Source organism: Rhodnius prolixus, unplaced genomic scaffold (assembly GCF_049639745.1).
Source record: "Rhodnius prolixus isolate KJV_2025 unplaced genomic scaffold, Rpr scaffold_6, whole genome shotgun sequence".
NCBI lineage: Eukaryota > Metazoa > Arthropoda > Insecta > Hemiptera > Reduviidae > Rhodnius > Rhodnius prolixus.
The window spans coordinates 26,406,226-26,424,193 of record NW_027411634.1 but is presented as its reverse complement, the minus strand read 5'-3'; the positions used below and the strand labels follow the sequence as shown (position 1 = coordinate 26,424,193).

Genomic DNA, 17,968 nt, shown 5'->3' with positions numbered 1-17,968 from the left:
ATAACTATTTAATAATATTCGGACAGACTTTATGAAATGTTTATCTTTTTAAAATTTTTGTTTATTTTAAAAAAAATTATGGTTACAATATTAAACTCTTAAATTACTATGACAATGTACATTAAATCTAAAGCCTAATATTTTCTTTTGTGTAATAAGTATATTTTAAAATGAAATCACTGTTTCTAAATTGGGCTCAAAATTTAAGAAAACAGTGATTTTGTTTTGTCATTACAATAAACAAAGAAAATAATGAAATTTATATATTTAGAATTACGGAATATTAAAAACTATTATACATATATTTGTTTATAGCTAATAAATATAATAAATTACATTAATAAAATACCTATTCATAACTTCATTTATTTTACAATTACTGGTGAAAACAATATCACAAAATGCAAATTGATTACAAATTAACAATTTAGCGAAGTGAGCTTTAAATTAAAAAGATTTTTACATCTATACATTATAACATATTAAATTTAATAGATTATGACCACTGATATTACAATTCTTTGTACTTATCTCGACTACGGTAACTAAAGTATTATTTCAGTATCTATGTTACAAATTTTATCTACAATAAGGTTTCTTGCTTGTTTTCCTATAAAATACCAGCAAAAATTAATTTAAAATTATAGTAAACATTATATTTTATTTTGGACTATTACGATGAGATTTCCTTATTCGTCTTAAAACCTAAAATTATAAACCCGTTTAACCCTTAAAAATTATTTTCACATATTTTTGTTTGTTTAATTTTAATTCTATACATGAAACTATTTTAAATTTTTATGAAAATTTAAAAGTCCATTTTCACAATCACTCAATAATTCTGGTATTAATGTAAAATGAAATAAATACTTCAATAAAATTTGCCTATGTTTTTTAAAAATATTTATTGCAATTTACATTATTTTCATACACTACTGGACAAAAATATGACTAGTTTTTTTTTAAAATATTTTTATAAATTTAGAATTAATCGATGAGTCCAACATCTTGAATCTTTAAGACTGATATTTTCATTACAACAAAGGATTAAATTAAAAATTTTATTGGTCTAATTGTAGTTTTGTACTTTTTACTCTTACTGTGACTGAGTAAAATAACAATGTTATTAGTTTTTAACTTTTCAGGTTGAATTTTTATTTTTTTTAACTAAAAAAGATAAGTATTTTCGGTGAATCTGAGTTTGATTTTAGCATGATGGAAACTTAAAAGTTTTAGCGATTGATAATAGTAACTAAAGAGTGGAGTTTAGTATTCTCACTAATTTATCACTGACTTTCATTCGTTGATCAAACTAAAGCCGAAGATGAATGCTTTTGTCTGGCTAACTTTGCCTTGGAGATGAATTTTCCAATTTTTCATTTCTTATTCAAATTCATTTTTAGTTTGGAACGAGTTCTTGAACAAGTTACATAATGCTGTGCAAAGTTAGTAATAAATTTAATTGCTGAAATTTAATGAACTTCATTTTATTGGCGAGTTGTTTACAATTATTGTTTTGTTTAAAAAAGTTTAATACTTAATTAAGAATCGAATAAAGGATAAAATTCGCTATAGGGTCACGGTCATCTACTCAGAATCCTAGTCTTTCAGGACAGTTATTTTTTAAGCTCACACAGAACACAAGAACCTTCAGAGGTTGTTGATGTTTGCTGCTACTTACTTCGGCACTCCACAGACAAAATCTCGCAAACTAACAATCATATTTGACAAATATTTTCATATTATATACTTAATAGTGACTGTATACTAAGGTTACACAATCTAAAGGTACCAAAAACAGATTATTCAATACTCAGTGGATTTGGTTTACAATGATTTCAATTAAATCAAAAGAAAAATATCCTTCACCAGAGTGAGCTGTAAGAGGCTCCTAAGAAGATGAAATCTTATAGCCGGCAGCTGCAAACAAGCGGTTAGTGCAAAGTAAGATACATTACTTTGCTTGAAGAGTTAAATGAGAAATTTAAGTAAATTATTTTCGTTATGCACCATGGCCCAAGACACCTGATCGGTTTTTGAAAGAAAGCCTGTTTAAAAATAAAGTAATGGTAGAAAATACATTACTTTTTTCTTAAATTATTACATAAGTTCCTATTGAATTGTATGAGCGGTCTTAATAAATAATAAAGTTCCTCGTAAATGCTATAAATTTAAAAACTATCATTTGAAAATTAATGTAACTTCAAACACAATACTTGACTGAATTTAACCATTAAGTAATTATTAAAATTCCTACAAACTTTTATGCATATTTCCTTTTTGGTTTTCATCAAGTGCAACACATTTACCTTTATCTTCTCTTAAATAGTTGTAAATAATACAGAAGCAGGTTAATGTTTAATATGAGAGGTAAATATTTCTAAGAAACCTTTGTTGGAACATTTTCAGCGTTCAAGAGGGCTTTCAACACTTGTTCTTTTGCAGACTTCTCCCTTCTAATTTACTACTGCCTTCATTACTTTAAAGCAGGTACTTAACTAGGTAATGTGCTCTATAATTCAAGAAAGGAGCCATTCTTATTATCCAAGAGGAGTGTTAATTCCTTCCGCCCGAAAAATAAAAGAGAGGATTTGTCTGAACTCATATTGTGTTCTGTGGAACTCCTAACCGTAATAGTAAACATTCTTCAATTAAAAATACGATTCAAATCTAGCCTAGCCTGTCTCTTTCTTGAAGCCACTTTGTAGCTCACTGTCTAATCCTTAAATAAATAAATGCTAATCATTTGAAAGCCGTGGTGGTAAATTCGAGATTCAAGTGTTGGCTCACCGGTGATAATAATATTGTGTTTTAGATGCTTTACTTATGTTTTTCTTTTACAATTCCAACTTATTATCAATCACAAACGTTTTGCATTATTTGTATTATTTCTTAAACATCACGTATTAGACTTAATATGTAATAATTTTTTAAAAGCACGTCTAAAATCTAAATTAAAAATTGTATAAATAATTGGATTTAACGCCGAATTAATATAACCTAGCCAAGTAATGAAATTAATAAATTTATCTGATGGACAGCAAACCGAACAGAAGGGTAAGATGACGTACATGAGGAAGAAGGGCAGCCAGCACACCACGAACACGCCCATGATGATGCCTAAGGTACGTGCGGCTCGTCTCTCCTTGGACAGAGAGATGCGCTGTTTTTCTTCGATAAACTGGTTTACTTGGACCGCTCTCTTAGTCTGATTAACCACGGCCATCACAGGAACATGTACATCTTTTTTACTACTATCACGATATTCGTCGTTATTTTTCTTATTCTGTTTCTGCGGTGAATTTACTGAAGATATATCGTGCACATCGGTGAACGAATCCTCGGCCACCTGTGCTGGTGCTAAATAAGTACCACTTTGGTCAGATTTTTTGCGCTTCTTTTTATTTGCTTTCTTTTTCTCTTTATGTTCATGTTCGTTGGCTTCACTGCTCACTGATTCTCCGTCAACGGGCGAATGTTTCTCTTTTATAGAATTTTGTTGGTAATTCTGTTTGACAGCGTTTAATTTGGACGCGCGGGCACGTTCTCTTAAACGCCTTCTAGTTGCTATAAATATCTCTATATATACAATAGTCATTATAAATAATGGAATATAAAAACTGCCTAACGATGAATAAATAACGTAACCTTGTTGCGAAGTCAGCTGACAAGGGGTACTACTATCGAATACGTCCGGCCAATCATTCCATCCGGCCAACGGCGGCGAACTGATTAGCATGGATAACAACCATACACCCGCAATCATTATTAACACTCTTTTTAACGTACGCTTTTGGGCATAATTGATTGGATCAGTAATTGCCCAATATCTATCTAATGCTATTGCACATAGATTTAAAATTGATGCTGTACAACACATAACATCACATGTTAACCACATTTTACACACATGTATCCCAAATTCCCATCTACCTAATATACTATAAGCTACATTAAATGGTAATACTAACAATGCTACAGTTAAATCAGCTACAGCTAACGATACTATAAAGAAATTTTGTACAATTCTTAATGGTTTGTAAGTAAATACACTAAGTATGACTAATATATTGCCAATAATTGTAAGTATTATTATTAATGATAATAATATAGCCGTGGCTATGGCCTCCCATACTGGCACAGCGAATGAGATACCAAGTGTTGTGTCGTAGAATACTCTCTCCGGTTCTGGACAGCCAGCCAGTTCGCCAGTTATGTTGCTTGCGTTGTAATATCTCTCTGTGTAGTCCCAGTCAGTCATTTTCATTAGTTTCCTGCTTTTTGCAACTCTGATAGTGTCGTCATCATCAGGCCATCTGTAACAAAAGTATGAAATACATTTTTTATTTAATTTGAAAATTAAACTCAACATTGTTTTATTGACTTTTTAAAGGCATTCAGTGTAAAACAATAAATTATCCGTTTCAAAGTTTGAAATTAAAATTTCCTTCATCCGAAGTTCCAGTTTTCAAGGAGAATTTGGGTTAGCCCATCAGTCTTAGCTTAAATTGAAAGAGAATGGTTTGTAATTATATAAAAACAACAAACTTTCTTCGAATAAAACAAAAAAAAATATCTTTTTACACTACAATAAAAAGTTCAAACGTGTAGTACAACTTATAAATTGAACCGTCATTCCAACTTGACTAGACAAACTGCAAATTAATAGATGACCGGTTTGGACGGTAGCCATGTTTTTAATTGCAATTTATGCTTGCTGGGAATTTTAATTGCAGCCTATTCAGTCAAAACTTCTGGAAAAGCGGAAAACTAAACTTAAAGGATCCTCGCATGAAGTTGTGAACCAATTTCCCTGAAAGCACAGAATGAATCTGAAGCTATTCTAATGAATTTGCAGTAAGAAAATCTAAAAGAATTTTTCTATTTTTAATAATATATATTATATATCTACCTTCTTACTCCAAAACTGGTAAGATAATTAATATTATTAAATGATGTACGGTTTTTAAAGTTTCAAGAAGATGCTAATGTTTTGAGATGATTGCTTAAATGAATACTTCTGATTTTAAATTATCTAAAGATAGCAAGGCAAGCAATTGTCCATAACAGGACTATTGACTTCGGTGTAATCAAGATTAGATTCAGTTTCAAGATACTTCTCTCAGTACATTTCTGTCAAAATCACTTATTTAAAAGAAACATTGTAAAATCAACTGATAACTTTCCAGCTGTAACCGTGACAATGTTCAAGCAGTCTACTTTATTTAGAAAATGGAGGAAAAACTTTGCAATTTTTCTTTTACAGTCAGCAGTTACGGTATAATACATCAATCAATTTAGTATTAATCCATTTTCAACTATACTGATGATTGACCTATTTTCAATTATTGACTTGTGAAGCATTTTATGAAAGATATTTTATTAGAGAGACCTTTTTTCCTTTTTTTATGTTGGAAATTGAACTACCTTTCTATCCAATATATTCTTAATTGGCAAGAGCTCACAAGTAGTTCCAGCCAATTAGGTTAAAAGAGCAAACTAAGAAAGAAATCAATTTTAAAAACGTTTGCACTTTTGTGCAATTAGAGTAAAAGATTAGAGTCTACTTATTTTAAGTTGATCTAAACAATCTGTCTACTAAGGGGTTTAATCCAAAAGGAAGCAAGTTTTGTGCATCAAATAGAATTAACAAATAAATTAATTCCAGTTGGAGTACAATGTTGACAACATTGGATTAAAGCTGTGAACTATCAGTGTGCTTACTGGCTTTGTTACTGTCTGCGCCACTCAACATTGTATTATTACCGAGTATTCCAATTTGCACAAACACAGTTAGTTTAACAGTCCAAGTTCAACTTGAGTAGTGAGATTTATTAGTATATTACTGAATAGGAGATAACATTCTAAAAATGTTTTATTAATATGTATGTGACTTTTCAAAAAGTTTTCCTTTACATTCATTTTTTTTTAATTATAATAATTAATATTAGGTACATGTTTGTATTAGGAAATCTTCATTTAATTTATTAATTTATTCTTAACTTTTAATACAAGTTTATCCATTTTCACAAAGTAAAGAAAATATTGTGATAATACCAAATTTTAGAAATGGTATTTTTGGCCAAAATATCTGTTTTGAGTTCTCCATAGTGCTAGGGTTGATTAAATATCTGTTATGAGCTCACCTGAGTGAGGCTGTGGGTTTTAGGGTTTACTAAATATCAGAAAATCTAAGGAAACAGAAGCATTATATTCGATTTGAATTCAACAGGGACCTGATTGCAACTTATATACAGACAGGTTTCGATCTCAGAGACTTTTGAATCTTTTACTATTTAAATTATTCCGTTAACTTTATATTCTTGGATTATTTATAATGATTTAGGATAATCATATTGCTAAGTACAGATTCACAAATCGGTTAACTTGAAGTTTTATAATGCTTTCATTTGACCATTCTAATTTGCTTTAACAATAAACATCTTCTCTGGTAAAGTAATTGCCTATTTTTTCAGGCAGGCTTAACGTCCATCTACAGATTAGTATCCAATATATTTCAAGTTTTTTCATTGTACTATTTTCATTTTTATTTTTTAGGCTTTAAAAATTTTATATAATGGAACAAAACCTTGGTATTTATATATTTTTAAGGATTCAAGATTGGCGAGGAATCAGTCAAATAAAAAACAACTCTTTTTTCCAACGTTTCGACAAATATATTGTCCTCTTCAGGGTCTGGATATTACAAATAAACAAATACAAACTATGTAACTCAACCAACCCTCATAGCCACGTAAGTTTTCAATAATTAAAAAGAATTTATTGTATTTTATTTAAATATTACTGTTTTTTTACTGATTTTCTGTGTTACTGAATCTCTAAATTGTTTGTATTTGTGTATTTGTAATATCCAGGCTCTGAAGAGGACAATATATTTGTCGAAACGTTGGCAAAAAGACGAGTTGTTTTTTATTTGGCCGATTCCTCGCCAGTCTTGAATCCTTAGTTAAATAATTTACGGTCACGAAGCCTATATATTCATATTTATACATTTCATTTATTTCCTAAATTTACAAATAATTTGTAAATTATTATTAATGGCTGAATGTACCCACAACAAAATCTATAATGTTAGTAAAAAAGTAAAGATGCTTGGGAATTCGCAGCTTGAAATACTGTATAAATAAGAACTCGACAGTTTTATTAAGAGAAAGTAGAGTGAGTAAAACACTCTAGAATCTAGACTTTCTCGAGAAAAAGAGTTAAGATGTTTTTCACTGTCAAGTTATTTTATTTTGTGGGAACAATTTTACCGCATTACGTTATTCAAGCTTCAATATTATCTCAGACCTCTCTGTTGGGCCTGATGTTACAAATAAATAACAGGCCGAAAATTAAGAATTCCTAAAGTTTATTTATTCTATTCTGAAGCTAATGAATTCTTTGTGGTACAATTCTTCTTTAAAAGAGCAGAGCCTTAACCGCATTTCTCTATGTCTTGCCGAAATAGTTGTTTTTTGTTTGATGAGGTTCACAGCTCAGTTGATTTATTTTCTATAGAATTATTTTCAGTGAAACTCTGTGTAGAGGTACGATGCATTCATGAAGAATCATTTTGTTTTTCTAAGAACAGAATTGTACTGTAACTGGGATGACTGGAATGAGTCTCTTTTGTAAGGAATTGATTATAAATGACGGAGTAGTACAAAAGTAAAATCAAACATCCAGAAAAAATAACTCTTTTCATAATATTGTCAATAATTTTACATGCTACATATCATTCAGTAAACCTCTGTATAGCTCCTTACCAATCAGTTAGCAAAAACATACTGTTTCTAACAGTTCTTAAATAATTTTTTAGGAAATCAGAAAATAAAAAACAAGATATTACCTTAAGGAGACCACTGATTTCATGTTTTTTTTAAAAAGCAATTTTAATTTTTCGAAAGATTTATGGGTTTTGAATAGGTTCAACAATTTTGTTACTATGAAGATGATTTTCTTTTAACAAATTATTTTTACTGAATAAACTAAAAACAGAAAAACAAAAAATCAATCTTTCTTTCATAGGAAAATAGTAAATGATGACTTTAAAAGAAAAATAATATTCAGATTGTATCTGCATTCCATGCAATCAAAGAAGATATTGCAAATCTGGGTTATTAATTAATTCTTGCTTCTAGACATATCTGAACATTTCACTTCGAACAAATGATCTCAAAATGGCATTCAAGTTGCAGTAAATTATCAATTAAACTGCATCTAAACCTTTGAGTATAAATGTGATCTAACTACGAGGGTCGTTTGAAAAGTCCGTGCAAAAATAAAAACTACTTAATTTTTTGGGGTAAACCTTTTTTATTTTTCAACATAGTCTCCTTTTAGGCTTATACACTTCGTCCAACGCTGCTCTAGTTTGTTGATCCCTTCCGAATAATAGGATTGGTCCAAGTCTGAAAAATAGCCATTCGTTTCTGCAATCACCTCCTCGTTTGAATAAAATCTTTTTCCCGCCAGCCATTTCTTCATATTGGGGAACAAATAGTAGTCCGAGGGAGCCAAGTCTGGAGAATAGGGGGGATGTGAAACGAGTTGGAACCCTATTTCCATTAATTTTGCGACCACAACTGCTGAAGTGTGAGCTGGTGCGTTGTCGTGATGGAAAAGGACTTTTTTGTGGGCCAATCGCGGGCGTTTTTCTTGCAGCTCGGTTTTCAATAACGATGAATAATATGCACCTGTAATAGTTTTACCCTTTTCCAGATAGTCGATGAGGATTATTCCTTGCGAATCCCAAAAGACAGTCGCCATAATCTTTCCGGCCGAAGGAACGGTCTTCGCCTTTTTTGGCGCAGATTCCCCCTTGGTAACCCATTGTTTAGATTGTTCTTTGGTCTCAGGAGTGTAGTGATGTATTCATGTTTCATCCACAGTGACGAAACGACGCTTGAAGTCCTGCGGATTCTTCTGGAACAGCTGCAAACCGTCCTTGCAACACTTCACACGATTTCGTTTTTGGTCAAGCGTGAGCAATCGCGGCACCCATCTTGCGGATAGCTTTGTCATGTCCAAATGTTGATGCAAAATATTATGTACCCGTTCATTCGAGATGCCCACAGCACTAGCAATCTCACGCACCTTCACTCTTCTGTCATCCATCACCATATCATGGATTTTATCAATGATTTCTGGAGTAGTAACCTCAACAGGGCGTCCAGAACGTTCAGCGTCACTTGTGCCCATATGGCCACTCCGAAAATTTTGAAACCACTTATAAACTGTTCTAATCGAAGGTGCAGAGTCACCATAATGTTTATCAAGCTTCTCTTTAGTCTCCTGAGGCGTTTTGCCTTTCATATAGTAGTATTTAATCAACACACGAAATTCTTTTTCGTCCATTTTTTGAAAATCACTCGACTTCCTCGATTCAAACGAACGCCCAACACAAAGAAATAGACCGATCTGGCTGAAACTTGGTGTGTGTTCTTCCAAGAGATGCTACTAACTAAACATAACCTCGATACGCGCCAGTGGTGCTATCTCTCTGACTTTGCACGGACTTTTCAAACGACCCTCGTATATTTCAGTTTATTTTATTTTTCAAAACAAGGAAATAAATATTAAAAAACTTTGTAGATACTAAAAAAAAAATAAATAAATAAAACAAAAAACACAACGTAAACATTCCAGAATGCTTTGGAAAAACAGTCAATGTTGAGAGCAGTTTTCTTTTTTCCTTCTCTCCTGGGAAATTACTATTATTTTCTTATATTAGGTTTGTGTGCTTTTGTGACATCGTACAAAACGAAGTGTGAAAAACGATGATGCAATTTTTTGTCCAAGCAAGCTAGGATTACCAATTTTTATTTTTTGCTACTCTAAACTGAAATTTTGACCCCCCATATGAAGTCAAATAAGAAGGTTTAATAAAAGATTAACTTGAATTAAAAATATATGATACAAGATAATTAATGGTGAACTAATAACTAATGCGAGAATTTTCTACGAAACAAATTTGCGTTGTGTTTGGTGTTGATACCAATTTTTATTCGAAACAAACCCCTGAGAAAGGTGAGAAATTTTGTCTTATAAACAAATGGAGTTTTCACAGACTGATCGAAAAATGATAGAGTAAGGATACGGCATCCAAATTATGGCATAATAGCTAGTTTAGATAATAGTGCATTCAGCTATCCAGTATTTAGAGGACAGTAAAATACATCCGTTCATTGTCTGTAAACAGATTATTATTAGAGACAGCCAGAGGGTTGTACATAAATTATGGCCTACATATACAAATCTTCAGGCATGAATAATATTAGGTATTGCAGAAATTATAGAATTAGCAGTAACCCTAAAATAGGAGGGAGTTTAGCTTCAGTTCCCTAATCTGTATGACATCTAAAATAATTTTCAGGCAACACACCAAACGGGTTTATAAAGAAATTCGTTTAGTTCATTGCTTTGTCCACTCATAAAATAATTAAACCTTAAATTGCTCAAATATTGGTATGTTGTCATAAATTTTGAAGCCAAAGGCAATAAAGTAGATGAAGCCATTAGATCTATATTTAATGCATTCTATTGCTTCAATCGATAATTGATTTCATTACCTTTGATTTAGGTCTTTGCCCGTCAAATTTATTACTTTTAATATAATCATTTTTACCTAACAAAAAGTTTTGTTTTTAATACACATTTTAACAAAATAATCTTATCTTGTAATAATGATGGCTTGGTTTTCAACCGTTGTTGACATTATCCTTGGGAATATGAAATATTAATAATAAAAACGAATAGCTGGAATTTCATTATAAAATAAATATAACTAATTTTCTGGGTAACATAAATGTTTGTTAGTAATATCAGTTTCACCATACCCAAAGAAATGTCCTTCTACAGAACTGGGAAGGTTTGCTTTTCATCAAGCCCTTCATAAACGCACCATCTCATCCTAGCCTTGAACGTCAACTGATATACTAAGAGTTATAAAGCATAAATAAACTAGGCTTTCACTGTCTCTCTCATTACCTCCACCCAACCATCTCTTCCGTAAATAATGTTTCCTTCCTCATAAAAAAAAAAGACGAAAGTAATAATTTTCTTTTATTACTTCCGCTATCTTGCTTTAAGAGAGAACATTTTATTTTTATTGCAGAAAGTATTGATACTACGTAGTCTTTTTGTCTAGTAAGCAGAACTTTGCAAAATTTTTCAAATTAAGTTTCTACCACTAACATTTTTGAAAGGTCCTCGTCTATAAAAAAAGAAGAAGTATAATTGCTGTTCATTATAATAATAAAAAATTAAATAAATAAATCAAAATCATGAATACATGATTACTGAGGCAGTTTAGTATCTCAAAGTTGAGCCTAAGGCAATGAATTGTCCAGAACAAGTAGCTACAGACGCAATAAGAAAGGAAATACACTTTAGAATGTGCTAGTTATTTTTAACAATCGGCAGAGACATCTGAATAGATAAAAATAACTTGCTATGACTGGCCATCTCTAGGATTTCATCTGTAACGCTATTATATGCTTCATTCTGGGGTCAGTTTACTTACTAATATCTTTTAGAAAATTAAGTCTTCCATCTTTACTAGTGAAATAATTAAAAGTTATGCATTGACTCCGATCAAAGGTTGATTGTTTTTTTTTTTGGTTGGAGTTAAGCTGTTGAGCCGATTTTCTAATATGGCGAAGCAATTTTGTTCCTAGATGACTTCTTGCACATCCATATTGATCTCAGCCTCATTCCGCTCTAAATACCTTCTTTTACAAAAAGCTGTGAGTCGAAACTAAGTAGAAAATTAGGACAATCCAAGCCAAGCTGTAGTAAAAACAAGCACAGATTCCGCAATTTTAAGGTTCAGAATTGACAATAGTACATATTTTGTTTTTGTAAATAAATGAACACCTAATCAAGTCCATACAGTTCACCTGTACAATCTCACTGATACACTGTACTGAAAGCATGTTGTGACAATCTACACCACAGAATTTTAACGTCTTTAAGTGTATAAATTGTGTATTTGTTAGTGAGTTAATTAACTAAATAAGTATTTTGCAAAATTTTATTATGGCTAATTATTATTATCATTATTTTTAATAACAAAATTAGTTATTATAAAATATAAAAAGAAATGATATCGTTGTACAATTTGTGACAACTTATAATTTATTTTAAGTATTTATTCACTTCAAATTATTTGACAAAATATTAAATTTTCGAATTTATTTATTTAAAAAGTAGTTTTTTTTTATTTCTAAATATATTTTGCAACTGTAACAAATGGAAAAGCAAAAGTGATGAGAGATAAGGAAATAGTGCAAATACATTTGCGAGGCTTAATAATAAAAATTGACAATATAGACTCGTCTAATTATGTCCAACATTGGCTTAACATTGGACAAGTGGCTTCGCAAGTTACAGCAAGAGGGGGAAATTTTGTTAAAAACTAAACTGGTCAAAATACAAACCTTCTTTTCTTCAGCATTTTGAGTTACAGGGGACATAGAACTGACCCAAACTAGTTAATGAAATAAGATAAATAATTATATAATAATATCAAGCCTCGTTCTAAGCAGAAGTGAAACAAATTATTTATTACAGCAGTACGAGAAGCCATTAGCCACTAAGTGCACTAAGGGCAGCCATCCAGACGGCTGTGCATTCAACTGCAAATAAGAACTATTTCCAGCAGAACAAATATAAATTTAATTTTACTAACAACATGTGCTCTTAAGTGTTACTGAATTAATTTATAGTTAATTTAATAGTTTTATTAACATGCTTTAAACAATAATTCTATTAAAATGATGGCTTAAATTTAATTTAAATTCGTAGATTGTCACCAGCTATAAATTAAATGATTGTACTAACTAGAACTTAAAAGTATCTAAGAAATCGAAATCGGGTATGTCTCCCATATTCATTTATTTGCTCGCTGTTTTCGATTGGTAGAAACTTTACGACATATAAAAGTATTGATCGAAAGGTTTGTAACGTGATCACAATAAGATACAGTGAGAAGATAAAAAAGGAAGAAGAGAAATTAGAGGAAAACAGCTGTGCTGTTCACTCACACAAGTAGAAGGAAAGCTATATGGTACAACAGAAAGACTACAAGCTATAAGAAAACTATAAGAAAGCTATAAGACAACCCGCGGGGTAGACCGCGACTCCGTTGGCTGCAAGATGTGGAGGATGACCTCCAAAAAATGCAGATACACCAATGGAGAAGAAAGGCAGTAGATCGAGACGGCTGGTCTAATCTGCTTAAGGAGGCCAAGGTCCTACAAGGGCCGTAGTGCCAAAGGAAGAAGAAGAAGAAGAAGAGAATAAGACAACAGGAGGTTTGGTTTTGGAAATAGAAAAAGCTTTGGCAGGTGACAGGGAGATCTAGAAGAAAGTATATAATTGGAAATGTTGCTTACACAGCTGACGGTGTATGAAGGAATGTGTAATGAACGATTAAGAATGTAATACAGGACTGCTCATTCGGTCATCCCCGTATCCTATCGGCATTGTAGAACGGAGGTAGAGCAAGATCCTAAAAGAACACAAGAGGTAGAGGTAGTTCCTGTCGCCAAGCCTAGGTAGCTCTTGGATTGTCTAGATCGTCTTTGCTGTTAACTTGTAGCAAGCACATGATCCACCAATTAGTGTTGTTATTGAGGGAAGGATATTCTAGCGTACCATTTATTCAATGTTACTTAAGAAAACTGATGTCGGCCAAAAATGCTGCAGGCGATCCAGCGTACGGCTTTTATGTCCACGATTGAAGCCATGAAATCTGCGATGGAGGTTTTTCTGTTGTTGGAACCATTTTATTGGCTAATAACTAATGGTAGAAGAAGCTGTGAAAAGTTTTTTGTGACTTACTTGCAAACAAAAATAGACTTCGTGGAGGCCATACAGTGGTAAAGAATAAAATGAAACAGGTGGATAAAACCCTGATCTCAAAATTGAAACTGACCAATAAGAAATATAAATTCACCAAAGAAATTCATATTTTTAACAATAAACAGGAAGAAGAATGACTTAGTTTTTGGTTAACGGATGTTGAGAATGAGATTAACTGTTCCAGGCGTAAGCACACTTTCTGGAAGTACCACAGAACTTTGGTACCAAGACGTTTTGCTACAGTTTTATGGACGGAATAATGTAAAATGCTACGAGGCGCTGAAAAGTATTCAGGAACAAAACAATGGAGAAAACGATGTTCTCTCATAATCATTAGGACGAAGGTAATAGATCGTCAATAAGCCAATAGTTTTGTAGACACTACAAGGAACTTGATAGATTTGGGAAAGAGGTATTTTAAGAAGTATTCTAGTGGTGTTGATGACTGGGCACCTGAATACCATGAGAAAGGAGTATGGTCGAAAGACCGTACATAATTAGTTGCAACAGATTACTCGCTTCATAAAGCCAAGTATAGAATATTTGGTACTGGCCAGATATTAATGGAAGATCTAGGTCAGTTCGCGGTCACTGATGTTAAGAGGTTTTACATATCACATGAGAACTTAGCACTAAAGATAATGAAACTTTTTTAAACGTTAGTTTTGCTTTAAATAAACAATAAGCAAAGCTTGAATGAACTCTTTTTAGGTCAATAAGAGTGATAAGTAAGCAAGGGCTATCAATCATTAATGGAAATTCGGTCATGATTGAACGAAGCTTGCAAAGGGAGAAATGTATCACAAAATGAACAATTCAAAAATATGGAACCACGTTGACAGTGATGGTTAAATACATTCAGCATTTTGGTTCCAATTTTGTACTTTATAAGAAAATTCAAAAATGAATATAAAAAATAACATTACATTTACGTAAAGTTACTTCATTAGGGAATTTTATTATTTTATAGTACATGTTTATAAAAAATGCTAAACACTTAAAACGAATTTAGAGAAATTCTGTATTCTCTTTATGTCTATTCTCTAAAACTAACAAAGTTACTCGTCTTTAGAAAAAAAAACAAAAACATAATAATAATTTGGACAACCAATAAAAAGGACTGGAGTTTTATGAAATTTGAATTACACGAGTCGACATAAAAGAGACTACAATCTATTCTCACTATTAAAGCCAAGCGAGTACATAGAATGGCAAAAATAATGATGTTCCTTGACAGGATAATAGATAATGACGCTCACTTTGTTATCAATAAAGCAGAAGTCTTTTCTTGAATCTATTTACGGCAAAGGATGTCTTTGGTATAGTTAGACATATTGAGAAATTACATGCTCCGATAGGAAAATGATATGTATGTTAAAGTATTCTGATGATTCGCCAAAATTTACAATTTAAACAAATGTATTATGAAGGCAGTGTGATGTGGTGTCAGTGTTACGATATTGAATCACAAAATGGATATTCTCGATTAAAATTCTAAATCTAAAATCTGCACGATTATTATTCAATAACTATAAACAAGAGGAAGATACAATATGTATATATAATATTCATATTAGTTACAATATGTATATGAACTAGTCTCATTTTACTGGAATAAAATAAGTGGATGTAATGTAATAACATCTAGAATTTTTGAATAAAATAATAAGTATACTAGCGATAAATAAGGTCCATTTGTTCGGAATTGTGGGCTCACAAAAAAGCTTATGTTTTATGCAAATCTTATATTGCTCTCCTTTATTTTCGATGTTTTTCTCGAACACTGTTTGGCCCCCCAAATTTACGTAACACCTTTATGTAGTTACAAGAACAACAGGATTTGTGCTTCTGCTTCTCTCTAGTTTTCAATATTCCAGTAAATAAATTTGACACTAACAAAATATGAATTGAAAGCATTTGTCTCTAACGGCAATCATTTCTCAATTTGTTTCCTTTAAAACGGCTCATCTGTGAGTATTTTCTATGATATTTTCATTCCATCTACTACGCACCTTGCCTTAATCCATTTCTCGATTGAAATTGAGAGGAGATGTACGACCTTTCCGCAAAAAGCAGTGAACATTCGACATACTCATCGCAACAAGGCGTACCAACTTAATCGGTATATTCATATTTTTAGGCATTAATGTATTTATTTTTGGTTACAGTGGAATCCAATTCTGATTTACTAAACCAGAATGTTTGAACACGTACTTCTGAATTCTCTTCACCATCAATAGTTATAAAAAAAAGTTTTCGCTTCAAGAAAAGCCCTAGAAAGATCGTGGAGCATACATTTGGTAATAACCACTTCTTGGATGTCCAGATTACGACCTATCTAAGGGCCGTGTAGCCAAACTCTATTTTCTTTTGGTTTTTGTTCCTCTTGTGTACCACATAGAAGGATTAAATGTGTTGCTAAAATTGAGATAAAAGAGGAACTACCACTTCCGGATTTTGAAAATTCCTCTCTAGCCAGAAGGTTGTTCACTTTCTTAAAAAATGGTTCCCAATCTTTTCAGTAAACTTTGTATATAAATTACTAAAACGTAGATTTATAACTCTTCTCTCGTTTTTCGCATAGTTCTTGTAGTTTGGTCGGATGACTCAAATGTTCTCTGAGTTTGAAAAAAATTTGTTAGATAGAATTTTTGAAAATAGTCTGTGAATGATAATAACAACAGATAATATTTTCTAGTAATTTTGGCGTTGTAGAAAACCCAAAATTAACAAAAAAACAAAAATGTTTGTAGTACCAACAAAATTATGAAAAAATATTAAAAAAAAAAAAATATGTCAGGCTGTTCTGTTTTCTCCCTGCAAAATGCTTTACACAATGGAAATTCAATTTAGCTTGAATAATAATAGAGCTCATCTCAGGGCTTGTCCCGAACATGCTGACTGGGGCTCTCACTTGCTAAGTAGAACGTTGGACAGGGAAAGTTGGCGGTTGTAAAAAAAAAAGATAGAGAAAAAAGTAGAGTGGTTCGTTCTCGTTCAGCTTTTTACTTATTGAGGGTTGGACTGAAATTTCTTCTTCCCTTTTTCTATTCGCTGCTGTTCATTCATCGACTCCTTCTTTTAACAACTTTTCCTTTACCTATAGAGTTCGCAGGAAAATCTTTTCATCATTTTGTTCACACATTCTTTGTTAACTTGTATACATTACGAAATCTAATCATTCTAACAAAATTCTTTTCAATAAAAACAGATTAGTTCAATTTCATTATCACGACAAATAAAAGCACTTATTTCAAAGATACATTAGAGTGTGCGTGTCCATTGTGTGGAGCTAAATCATCTTCCAATCATGTAACAGTTCACTGAGTGGCTATAAAAAAAAAAAACAGCTAAAGTTTGTGGCTTACACTGGAATAGATAAAGATTGACCGCCACACATTTAATTGGTTCTTCAAAATCTTGTTGATTGGCTTTTACGTCCACTCATAGGTGACCATCATTAACACTATCACTGCAATAATGCCACCTTATTCACAACTGATTCATTAAAATCACTTTTCAAGAAATAATATCCTAAAGACTAATTAAAGAACTTATCTATACATATTTGTGATAACAATTGTCGTTTACAGAAAATCAAACAAGAGGTTTCATTTGCAAGAAAGGGAGAGACAAATGAATAACTTTGGCTTCGCAGTTTTCATGAGGATAAAATAAAAATAATGCAGCAATTAATTTAATAGACCTAATGGTTTATATAAAATCCTTGTCTTTATTTATTTACAAACAAAACGCGAATATAACTTTAATACGGAAGTTAACACTTTCACCTTTAAAAAGTAGTGAGTGGCCTTTAAGAGTTGATAAATAAAAGATAGTAAACCGACTGTACAAATGTTTATCTTCAAAGAAGTTTCCAGCGCTAGAAGATTACACAGAGAAAACAACTACTTTCTCTTTGGAATAAGTTAATCTGAAGATGAAACATTATCTTTACTTGAAAATAACAGCAACATCAAACATCTTTTGTTAGATGGTTCTTAATAAATTCCCAACATACGAAAATAGGAAATGTATTGATTTACGATGCGAGTAATCAACTCATTACGCAATTTGCAAGTTTAGTTGCAGTTCGAAA

At 31.7% G+C, this 17,968-nt stretch overlaps 1 protein-coding gene across 3 annotated transcripts in view; it reads right to left on the bottom strand.

The window, feature by feature from the left end:
* Positions 1-200: 200 nt before the first annotated feature.
* Oct-TyrR (Octopamine-Tyramine receptor) overlaps positions 201-17,968 on the bottom strand; it is a 464,127-nt gene continuing 446,359 nt past the window's right edge. For all 3 annotated transcript variants that reach the window (XM_074142584.1, XM_074142583.1, XM_074142585.1), the window contains one exon: positions 201-4,316. In XM_074142584.1, coding sequence (XP_073998685.1) covers positions 2,900-4,267 — 1,368 coding nt within the window. In that variant the 5' untranslated portion in view covers positions 4,268-4,316 and the 3' untranslated portion in view covers positions 201-2,899. The remainder of the gene's footprint in view (positions 4,317-17,968) is intronic.